The sequence below is a fragment of the Marmota flaviventris genome, chromosome 14 (genome assembly GCF_047511675.1).
Source record: "Marmota flaviventris isolate mMarFla1 chromosome 14, mMarFla1.hap1, whole genome shotgun sequence".
Taxonomy (NCBI): domain Eukaryota; kingdom Metazoa; phylum Chordata; class Mammalia; order Rodentia; family Sciuridae; genus Marmota; species Marmota flaviventris.
Genome location: NC_092511.1, coordinates 34,810,944 through 34,823,424, shown reverse-complemented (window position 1 = coordinate 34,823,424; position 12,481 = coordinate 34,810,944). Strand labels below are relative to the sequence as shown.

Here is a 12,481-nt window from a genome sequence, read left to right as displayed (position 1 = left end):
TCCTCTCCACTGGCAGATGATTTGGGGGTAGGATATGGATACATCTTTTTTGCCTAATGATTCAACAGGACTTGGGGCTTTTTTGGAGGCTTGAGTGTTGGAGAAACTGAATGGAAGTCATGAATGTGCCTCTCTATCCTAGAAATGGTGCAGTCTAATTTCACTGCAAAAACTTAGAGGCCATGAAAATAATTTTGTTATATTTCTGATAATTATTTAGACCATTTATAATAGGGCATAGGTATGGGGGAGTGTCAAGAGGAGGATAATATCTGGTCTCCTGCAAGCTAGGGCCAGTCCTCACTCATGGGTCATTTCATTATATTTTAATGAAATACGGCACCATTCTCATCCCAAGAAGAAAAAGAATCAGAAGCAACTGTTTGGATTAAAGGTACGCAGGCACAAAACACACAGACTAGACTGATTTACAGGTATCTTCAAAGCCGGGACACACTTTTATGTAATTCTGGAACACCATGGTTTTTTAAAATTTAGAAGTAGGTAAATCATTTTTTTTCCTTTTAAATGAATATCATTGTTCTGAATGTCAAATCAAATAAAATCTAAAGAGTATAATGCTACTTTCACTGAAAAATTTTATGTAGCAATAATCATATTAAAAGACCAAAGGAAATGTGATGAAAGAGCAATAGACAACTGGCTAGACTTTCACCAAATGTGGACGATTTCTTCTATAGGCTGTATCAATAAAACTAGCAGTGATTCCATACTGCCTACATAAAAATGAGTGTATATTTAAATGTTTAGAGGGAAATCGATAGGAATCTTCCAAAATTAATCTTTAGAGAATTGTCTTAAGTCAGCTGTGTATATCAACACACAATTGGAAACAACTTATGGTCCTTTGAAAGCATATGAAATAGTATTAAAATTTAAAATTCTGGACATCAGAATGTCAAATTTTAGATATCAATTAAATAATGAAAGCATTAAATAGTAATCATTACAGTATTTTTAAAACAAATGCATAAATTTATTAAGGAATGTAAATCCTGTGTGCAAGATGAAATCAATTCATCTGCCAAAACAAGAATGAAATTGGCTAAGAGGCAAAATTATTATTACTTTTTAGGTTGGCTTAAAAAAATCTAGCTAATGTATATTTTTAAAGTAGATTATAGCAATTATTGATCTAATAGCAGTGAGGTACCAGAGTCAAGTGAAGAATGATACCCGCACCGCAGGGTTGCCTCTCAGTTCCCTTAGGGAAGATAGCTTTCAACGTGAACACTCACAATGCTCAGAAGTAACCTCGTCCTTGAATAATACCTACGCAGGTTAACAAAATAAATGTGGTCACTATGCAATATAAAGAGATACTCATCAATAATGGAAGTTAATCATTGACTCCTAAATATTAATCCAGGGTTGACTTCCAACAGATCTCTACAGCCAGGGTACATATATAAGGGTAATAACAAGGGTTATAACAGGGTACACATAACAAGGGTTATGTGAGGTCATTTTACAGTCTCTCCAAATGCTTCTCAACTTGCTATAGCTACAAAACCTTCTAAATAGTCATGACATCATTTTCAAAAGTCTTCCAGGCTACTTTTAAATTAAATTTTTGCTTACTTTTCTGCGACTCCTTATGGTGAAAATAGAGTGCTACGAAAAATACCCAGGTCACAGCTCCCAGCAGACAGCTGCCTTCAAGTTACCTTTGCAACAGTGTGACTGCCTGAGTCACACAGGCTGTCAGGGCTTTCAATTTAGAGTGCTTGCTGACTCTGCAGTGTTTTATTTTATCAAACTAAGGGGAGATCTGAGAAAAGTCTAAGTGTATTATTTGAGTCTTGGTAACTTACCAACTCTTGCTTTCTTACATCAGACTTGTATATTGCAATGGGACTATGTAAATGGATGGCGTTGGAGAAGATAATGCTCAGTGAAGTTAGCCAATCCCCAAAAAACAAATGCTGAATGTTTTCTCTGATATAAGGAGGCTGACTCATAGTGGGGTAGGGATGGGGAGCATGGGAGGATTAGATGAATTCTAGATAGGGCAGAGGGGTGAGAGGAAAAGGGAAGGGGCAGGGAACTAGCAAGGTCGGTGAATGTGATGGACATCATTATCCAAAGTACACGTATGAAGACTCGAATTGGTGTCAACATACTTTATATATATAAACAGAGACATGAAAAGTTGTGGTATATATGTGTAATAAGAATTGTAATACAAAAAATAACCCCCAAAGTACATGTATAAAGGCAAAAATAAAATTTAAAAAAAATGGGATTATGAAGGGCTGGGGCTGGGGCTCAGTAGTAGAGCGTGTGCCTAGCATGTGTGAGGCACTAGGTTCAATTCTCAATACCACATATAAATAAATGAATAAAATAAAGGTCCATCACCAAGTAAAAAAAAAATTTAAAAAAAACGGACTATGTAGGCATTTATGGAATGGCAGCCTCTAAATTTAAGCATAGATACTATATTCTGTCAGGTATGTTTATGTGCTTTCAGACTAAAGTCCTTAACTGGACAAGATAATTTTTCTAGTATTAGCAAAGTATAGGTAAGTCTGAATGTCCTAATGAAAAACAAAACCTTTCAGATAATCACATGAGAAAGAATATTATGAAAGTTTCTCAGCAACCAGGTAAGAATCACTACCCATCTTTAACATTAAAAAAATCAGAAAACTGAAAAAAGATACATGAACATTAAGTCATCTCTGGGTGGTGGAATGACAGGTGATTTTTAAACTACTTCTTTATGCATATCAGGATTTTTTCCTACAGTGCAGATGTAATATTTAAATAATATTGAAAGTAAAAAAAAGACGACAGGTAAATACACTGAAAAAAAAATAAGGAATTCCCAAGGCATTCCAGATTCTGTAATAAAATGAAAGGAAATTAAGTAAATGTTTAGGATAATAAATACCTGATCCTTCTGGATTCTCATCTCATCAACTTCACTTTCAGCATACTGAGGATCTCGTGCTGGGTCCTTGATATCTTTTAGTGTGTTGATACTCTGAAATTACAATTCTCCAAATCATTTCACACCCATGACTCTTTAATGGCTACCATCTAACAAACCAAGCTCCAACCCTCATCCTGACATTGAAGCCATTCTAAGTCAAGTTTTCATCATCATTTGAGGCCCATTTGAAAGTCCTCCAGGTTGTCTTGTCTCTTTCCCCTTTCAGATGCTGTTGTTCTCTGCTCTAACAGCTAAAGATCTCTGTTTGGAAACAGAGAAGATCCCATGTCTGACTCATATTTCAACCTCCACAGAGCCTTATTTACAATAGATTTTTTAAAATAAATGTTCACTCAATTTTTGAGCATGAGAGATAAAAACAAAGTTACCATAGTAAGTTATAGGAAATAGTAATATTTCCTGTAACTGTTGAATAGTGCTAAAAATTCTTGCTTTAAAAAAATTAGAAATAAATACCTTTGGTGGAAAGAGCTTTTCATACACCTTTTTCCACAATTCCATTGGTGAATGGGCATGAAGCTTTCCAATGTCATTATCAGAAACAGGAGGAGACCCTGAAATTGAAAACTTTACTCCAAATGACTGCATCTCATAAAAATATAAATTTTAGATCACTCATTTCCCAACTCCCTAATATAGTCATTAATAAAATTTACTCCTACCCAGTCCAACAAGCCACTGGAAGATTCTACTATAAGAAGAGGAGGCGAGAAGTGATGAGTAAGCTGCAGTTTTCATTTTCTACACTCCCTATACCCATACCCAAATACACCAAATCTTTCTCCTTCCTTCCTTCCCTCCCTCCCTCCCTTCCCCCCTCTCTTTCTTTCTTTCTTGTAAAACAGGTTTTTCCATGTCATATCCACATATATGTGAATGCATAGAAACTCTGGAAATATATAACAAACTTGATCCTTATGTATCATATATACTATTTTAGCTTTATTATGAGGAGAATGCATTTATATATTGCTTGTATAATTTAATTTGAAAAATTATAAAATTTGCTGCTATGTCCTAGCAATTTTCTATCTATAACCTGAGTTTTTAAAATTGTATGTCTTCATCATTATGTTTATTAAAACTGTTGATCTTCCAAGACCTCCTTACCACTTTGGTAGGATATATTGATCTTATTCAGCTTTTCCAGATTTTATTTGTACTCTTCTCTCTCTGTGTGTATGTGTGTGCTTATTAAGTTCTACACTATTTTATCATCAGGTCCACAGTTCAGACACTGAATATTTCTACTACCTCAAGGAACCCTGTGTCATAATTTTATAGGCATGCTCAACTCTTTCCTAAGCCCTCCCCTGACTTCTCCACCCACAGTCCTTTTTCTACCCTAGGACAACTACCAATCTAACCACTAAAACTTTTTCATTTCAAAAATTTTGTAGAATTGTAACATTGTATATAAGCCTCCCTGATAGGCTTTTTCTAAATTAGTATGATTCCCTGGAGATTCATCCAGGTTGTATGTATCAACAGTTTGTTCTTTTTTTTTTTTTTTTTTTTATAGTGGAGTACTATTCTATGATACAGATGCAACTCGTTGTGTTTAGCCAGTCACTTACTGAAGAACTTCTGGGTTAATTCTAGTTTGGGGTTAGTTTTACAGATAGAGCTGCTAGGAACACATATATTTTTTCATGAACATAACTCTGGGAAAAATGTCCACTAGTGCAATTTCTGAACCTTATGGTATATATTTGCTTAATTTTTGAAGTTTTCAGAGGGCCTACTAGTTTATATTTCTACCTGCTTTGTGTGAGCGATCAGTTTTTGGTATTCTCACCAGTATTTGGTAGTATCACTATTTTTAATTTTAGCAGTTTTGGTAAGTGGTTTCAATTTGCATTTTCCCAACTAATGATATTAAACACCTTTTTATGTCCTCTTCAGTGAAATGTCTGCTCATGTCTTTTGCCCCTTACCTCCTCTTTTGTTTTTTTGTTTTTTTTGGTACTGGGGATTGGTGCTTTACCACTGAGCCCCATCCCTATCCCTTTCTAATTTTTTAAATTTTGAGACAGTTGCTGAGGCTGGTCTCAAACTTGTGATCCTCCTGTGTGCCACCATGCCTGGTTTTCTTTACTCATTTTCTACTTGGATTTTTAAAAACTGAGTTCTTTATATCAAAAATAGTCAAAATAGTAGTCCTTTGGCAGATAAGTGGTTCAAAAATATTTTCTCCAAGATTGTAGCATGTCTTTCCATCTCTTCCATGGCCTTTCATTGAGTAAGAGTTTTTAGTCTGATGAGGTCTAAGCTCCTTGGTTAAAAACTTCAATAATTATCAACCCTTTTCAGATCTCCAATGTTTACATGGGCAAAAATATTTCATCAACTGTCTAGATAGCAGCATTATCTACTGTCAATACACACAGTGATCCTCAGTACTACTAAAATTGGCATTAATTATAATTATAAAAATCAGTCTCCATGACTGCTTGTAGGGCAAAACCACCTTTATTCCTTTCATTCCAATTCAGTCTATAATCTCATTACAAAGATCTCTACATTTGAAGTCAAGTCATCTTCACTTGTACAGGTCATGGAAGATGGGAATTATAATAGAGAACTAGTGCCCATTAGAATGTTAAAATCAAACCATGCCACCTCCAAAGTATAAAGAATTGCAAGGCTCAAAGATTTTCGGAGAAAACAGCTTTTGTTTAAAGATAAGGGGCTTGATATATAAACTCTTCAAGTTCCTTTTTTTGTAAAAGACTATGGACTCTCTGAGTTTAGGAAATATGGCTTTTAGATAAGGCAACCTATTTTTATGATGAAAAATTAAGACACAACTAATTGGTACAATCCTTTCAATCTCTTATTTGCTCATTACTTAGAACATGTAGCTTTGAATTTCCTGGCCATCCTATACTTATGGTTTTTTCTAAACTCAAGAAGCTAAAATGTAAAAGATCAGGATATCACTTAGGGAAAAAAAAAGTGTGTGTGTGTGTGTGTGTGTGTGTGTGTGTGTGGTGTGTGTTTCTTTGTTTCTTTTTCTTTTCTTTTCTTTTTTTGAATGGAATAAAGATTAGAAATCAGCCTGGTGACATTCCTTCTACCACAAATATGTCAATGTGCTACATGGTGCATCAACATTGTGTTTACAGAATAAATACATACAAAATAACCATAATGATAATGAAACCAGACATGGTGGTACATTGGAGATGAAGTACACATGGTGTAGGATAAAATCAATAAGTAATTAAAAAAAGACTGAATAATCTTAATAAGTTCACCAACCTATTTGACATAAAGAATCCAATCCTGCAGTGATAAACAGTGGTTTATTCTGATCCACACATATTGATTTACTACAGAGAGAAGAAAAGATTCTAATTTAGTTTAGCAATCAAATATACTGCCACACTCTACTGTAAACATCAGAGTCAAGTTTTATATCTAGTCACTGATGAGAGAGAGCATTGCCCAAATGAACAAGTAAGTATCAAATTAATAAATTTCAAAAATTAAAGTATAGCATGAATACTTTTAAAGGGAAAGAAATGACAGACCCATTACCACCTAAATCAAAACCAAGAGAAATGGCAAAGCTAAGAAAGAAACATACTAAAAGTTTCAATTCTATTTCAAGTTAATGTAAGAGTAATAATAAAGGGAGGGCTACTAAATTACGGTGAAAGAGAACAAAAAGTGTAATAGTATCAACTTATTCTAGTTTCAGACAAATATTTAGTTGTACAATTTGAGAAACAGTTAAGCAATGTAAGAAGCAGGAAATGATATGAAATTGTCCCTTTATTCAGGGAACTTTGCCAGTCAAGGAAAAAAAAAGAGAGAATAATAATCAGATATGGCAATAATACCAAATAAAATAAGAACTATAAGAAACACCTTAACAGTACCTTTTATCAATGCCAAATGCCAACTGGTTGATAACTCCACGTATTTTTAGTAATAGAGCTTCTGATTTACTGGTAAACTTAAAAAAAAAAATCCAGAAGAATAAATTATAGGCTCTGCCTTTCAATCACAAAAACAGGTAAAATAAATAAACCTTTGAAGAAGTACAGAAATAATTATTGGCCCAACAAACATATATGACTGGGCAAAACAAAATTTGAATAAAGAAATCTTGATCACTTTAACTCATTCTTCAAACTTCATGAGTGCATGGTGTGGAAAAGACTTGTGTTAATTCACCAATCATTTTAGCTACTCAAATGGATCACTATTATTGTCAAAGACTTTTAAAAATGTACGTCTGTATGTGTGTGCATACTCTTATTATGATCTAAAAGAAAAATTACCAACATGCATTTGTGTTGGTTAGAAAACAAGAGGTATATATAAAAAATAACTTTCACATAGAAGGGCATATTGCCACCTTCAAAACAGTCACCATGGGAGCTGCAGACTGGTCCAATGACACTGAAGCTCACTAAAATGATTTTTAAACTTCTTTTCTGAATTGCCTTTGGAGCCTGAAAAATAAACTACTAAATATTCTCATTGGTGTCAAGTTTTATATCTAGTCACTGATAAGAGAGAGCATTGCCCAAATGAACAAGTAAGTATATAACCTAGTATATAACCAGGATAACTACACCAGAACATTTTTGGAGGATTAAAGGAGATAGATACTATTAATAATTAAGCTCTCACATGAGTGAAAATCAGGACATATGTTTACCTTACAAATCTTTTCATTTTAAAAGATACCAAGTCATTCAGAATGTCATTCTGGCCAAACCAGAATGACTAAGATGCATGAAACAAAGACATGAATTTTCTAGTTTTTACTAGTAATTCTATAAGATAACCTTCATTCTGGAATAAGTATAAGGCTCCCAAGGAAAGTATTACAAATGTATAAGATTTGATATATTTATTTAAAAGAAAGCTCTGGAATAACTTTAATGCTTCTAATAAGTGTTTAAAACTATTGGGGCTGGGGTTGCAGCTCAGTGGTGGAGTGCTTGCCTAGTACATGTGAGACACTGGGTTCAAACCTCACCACCACATAAAAATAAATAAAATAAATGTATTGTGTCCATCTACAACTAAAAATATTAAAAATATATATAAAGAGAAAACTTTAATTGAATCATTAATTTTAATTGGAATATATTTATTATACAATTCTAATTACATTATTTATTCTATGGGAGAGGAATAAACTCAACCACAAATATGTTTCATAGAGATTAGGATTTGGAGAACATTAAAAGTTTAACTCAACTCCTTCAGCTGCTAAATCAATCACCTTATCTAAAACAGCCTCATTATTTCCCAAAGCAATTCATTTCATTTTTAGATAATGGAAGTATCATATTTTGAGTAAATTGTCTATACTGATTTTTTTTCTAAATAGTAATAAACATTTCCAAATTAATCTGTCAATTAAGATATAAGCAAATACTGTTCAACTTAATAAATAAGCAAATACAATTCAAATAAATACTGTTCAAACATTAGGTGATTTTAAGAAAACATCTAATAAAACATATTTGGAATGTTCTGAAAAATTAAAATTTAAAGTCTATTGTGTATATATATATATATAATATAATAAATATATATTCTCAGTCATAACAGTCTAGCCATGAAAGCAAAGGGCTAGACCCTGGTGTCTAAGTTGCTCTGAAAACTTTGATTTGAAGGGAAGAGAGATGTGTTAGGCAAGTGCTCTGCCATCAAGCCACATCTCCCCAACCAGACCTTTTCTTTAAAAGATTTCCAGCAAAATTTGATTGTGCCATGGAAGATAATGATAACAGTAATTACAACAACCAATACTTATTGAGTAATACTTTGTTCCAGGCATTGTGCTAGATATTGCATGTGTATTCCCTCTGTTAATACTCACAAGAATTCTATGAAAAAGGTACATTTTTATCCATTTTACCCCAGAGGAAAGTGAGGCTTAAGTGAAATTAAGTGACTTACCTAAAAGCACATGACTAGTAAATGGTCACCCTGAGATTTGAACCCAGGTAACATTAGATGATTTCAGAGTTCATGTTTTTAACTTCTACAACAAACAGCACTTTTTTTTTAACTCAAAAAATAACATTGCTAAATTTTTTAAAGGGCATAGAGATTCTAATTCTTAATGGAAACTAAAAATGAATAAACACACAGCCAATTTCTCTCTTAAAACTTATTGGGATTTATGGCTATAAGCAATTTAGAACTTTTGCTTCAAACAGAGGGGAGGCCATACAGCTGAGTGTGTTCTGACACTACCCAACACTCTGTATGTAGAGGTCTTTGGCAGTAGCAACAGGAAGGGAGTGGATGAAGTATCTTAGGCAAAGTGTTTATTGTTCATAGCTGTGCATCAAGGTGCTAATTTTTCCAAATTGGATACACACCATTCAAGCCCAAAGGGTAGGAAATATACAAACCATTAATGATGCTCCATAATAATGTGCAACAAATCGAAGTGTCTTGCATATTACTTTTCTCTTCTCAGAGTCAAAATCCTATAAAAATCATTTATTAAAAAGAAAAAAAAAACAAGTTGAGAGAACTAAATATCTGTAACAGGAAGAGCAAATTATTAAATCAGAGGTAGATTCTTTCTTTCTTTTTATTTAAAATCCACCCTGAGGGGTAGGATTCCTCACCTTGATATTTGTTTCTATCAGCTGCAGCCTTCTAGAGCTACAGCTCTCAGATCTTTTCTTTGTTTAATAAACACTTAGCTCAATAGAATTCAGATATAAGCACACATTTTATAGTGCAGAATACCCTAAGGATTCTCTGACAAGCACAGATAAGAAGAAACTAATTTTCTACTTCCTTTAATTTAAAAGTTGGAAAGTAGTCCTATCTCTCAGTGGGTTGAAGACTCATTTTTTAAATCTTTCGTATCCCCATTCTAGCCACTATATTTATTTTCTCTGTTCTAACTACATTTTCTTTTCCAAAATCTTAAGATGTATGACTCCTTAAACTACCCCTCCCAGAGCTATTTTTTTTAATTTCTTCATTATTTTTCCCTCTCCCCCATTAAGTAAGCACAGCTCTGAGTGTATAACAAACAGTTGGAATTGGGAGAGATTACCTGAAAAATATCATATTTACTTCCAATTATGACCAGAGGTATTGGAAATGGGTCAATTAATTCACGATCCTGTTAATAAATGCATTTGATTAATTCGTTATAAATATTACTTGCTATGTGCTCAGAAATTTCGATTGACTTCCAAAAGAATACCATTTTCAGTTTCTTCATAGATGTTCATTTTGCTTGCTATAGAATCTGTTCCAATATTATCTTCACTTACTAAGCTGTATTTCTTAAGAATTAAATGAGAAACAGCAATTCCCTTAAGTACTATGATATATATTCTTTTGCATGTTCTGCCCTTTTAAAAATTTTTATTTATTTTTTTTAGTTGTAGTTGGACACAATACCTTTATTTTATTTATTCATTTTTTTGTGGTGCTGAGGATCGAACCCAGGGCTTTGCACATGCTAGGCGAGCACTCTACCGCTGAGCAACAACCTCAGCACCTGCATGTTCTGCCCTTTTGTTTTCTTATGCAACACATCACCTTTAGGAATCTTTTTTCTATTTTGTGTTGACTGTTGCAATAGTGTTTATACTGCACGGATTCGTTTTGTTCCAATACTGTCTGTGTAAGACACAGGCATATAAACTCTGAGCAATAGAAAATGCTGCTTCTAGTTTTCTAGATGATGATACTTAGAATTGTATTTAGAGAATCCGTATTACCATTATAGCAACTTTGTGATTTAATTGGTTGTCAGATAATCAAAAGATACTGAATATGTGACAGACACTAAATAAATGTAAAGTATAGAGTGATGATGAAAACTGTTGTAACTCTACTTCTTGCTTAAATTGGAAGCTTCACCTAGTCTTTGCCAGGTGACTTTTGCACAGTCTGTTTTTTATCTTCACTTTACAGAGATTATAAAATCAATATCAAACTACTACTTTAAAACTCTATTTCTTTTGACTGGTGTAATATGCCATAACAATCACAGCAGATGTCTAACAAGAAGACATAAGAAATCTTCTTCCTTGTTTTGCTCTAACTGAGGTTTTATTAAATTGCTATAATTTTCCAGTGAACAAATTCATTTACATCAAATGAATTTCAAGTCATGCATAAAAATCTAAAGAAGTTGTTTGTGATGCTATCTTCACTATGTTATGGGACTTAGGATTCCAGGAATAAACCCACAGCAACTCACTGGATGGTCCTTTGGCATATTACTCCACATTTTCTGCCGCAATTCAGAAGCTGCTTTAGAATTTGTCTTTCCCAATTTCATTATCACTTTATCAACATGGCTTTTTGTGGCTTTCAGCAGATTTTCCATAGTGGGCCAAAGGTCATTTGGCTTTGAAAGATCCAAAACAAGAACAATAGAAAATGTCCTAAAGAAAGAAAAACATCCTTAAAAAAAAAAAGACTCAAAATAATGACCATTTGAAATCCTAGTGTACTGAAAATTATATAAGAATAACAATACTATAGCTGAAGAAAAAAATAGGATTATTCTAAGACAAAAAAATATGAATTTTAGTCTTCTGAATTCCAATGCTTTTCTCTAATGATATTTCAGTGTTAAATTGGTAGTGGCATGAAGTGCAAATAGAGATGCTGCCAGCAATTGGACCCAACAATGCCACGTTTAGATCAGATTTTACTGTGTGCTCCAAAGAAGGAATGCAAAAACATGACTAAGAGTGGTGAAGAAGAAGGAAATAGATTCATTGATGGGCCTTGCTAGGAAACACCCAATTTATTTAATCTTTTCAACAATCCTTTCTAGAAGACATTAGCATGTCCATTTATGGATCTGAAGTCTGAGGCATGAATTCATAGATATAAAATTACATGTCTTCCTGCTATACCATTCTGCCTCTCTGAAAGCACACCTGTGACCACAAGATAGACCACCACCATCACTGCATGCATTTGTATTCTATCATGCCCATGAAATATAAATCTAAACTAATCAACCAAAAAACACACACTTAAAAAATGGGCCAATAAGCACCTGAAAAGATATTCAATATCATTAATTATTAGGAAAATGTAAACCCAAACCACAATGAGAATACAGAAACCTCAACATAATAAGTATTGCTGAGGATATAGAAAAACTGGAGCTCTCATGCATTGCTGGTGGGAATATATAATGGTGTAGCTTATGTGGAAAACAGCAATGGCAGCACCTCAAAAAATTAAACAGAATTAGCATATAATTCAGCAATTCCATCTGGGTATATATCCAAATACTGGAAGCTAGAATTTGGACAAATATTTGCATACCAATGTTCACAGCAGCATCATCCACAATTGTCACATACTAGAAACAACCCAAAGGTCTGTGGTGTAATATGCCATAACAATCACAGCAGATGTCTAACAAGAAGACATAAGAAATCTTCTTCCTTGTTTTGCTCTAACTGAGGTTTTATTAAATTGCTATAATTTTCCAGTGAACAAGTTAAACAAATGGATAAAAAA

General features: G+C 33.4%; 1 protein-coding gene across 2 annotated transcripts in view; it reads right to left on the bottom strand.

The window, feature by feature from the left end:
- The window catches only part of Dync2li1 (dynein cytoplasmic 2 light intermediate chain 1), a 28,831-nt gene that overhangs the window by 1,892 nt on the left and 14,458 nt on the right, over positions 1 to 12,481 (bottom strand). The window contains exons 6-12 of one of the 2 annotated variants that reach the window (XM_027934504.2): positions 11,196 to 11,382; positions 10,035 to 10,103; positions 9,373 to 9,450; positions 6,868 to 6,944; positions 6,245 to 6,315; positions 3,437 to 3,534; positions 2,918 to 3,010 (exon numbers count right to left, since the gene is read on the bottom strand). In XM_027934504.2, the coding sequence (XP_027790305.1) occupies positions 2,918 to 3,010; positions 3,437 to 3,534; positions 6,245 to 6,315; positions 6,868 to 6,944; positions 9,373 to 9,450; positions 10,035 to 10,103; positions 11,196 to 11,382 (673 nt within the window). The remainder of the gene's footprint in view (positions 1 to 2,917; positions 3,011 to 3,436; positions 3,535 to 6,244; positions 6,316 to 6,867; positions 6,945 to 9,372; positions 9,451 to 10,034; positions 10,104 to 11,195; positions 11,383 to 12,481) is intronic. The other variant, XM_071601234.1, reaches the window with a different exon arrangement.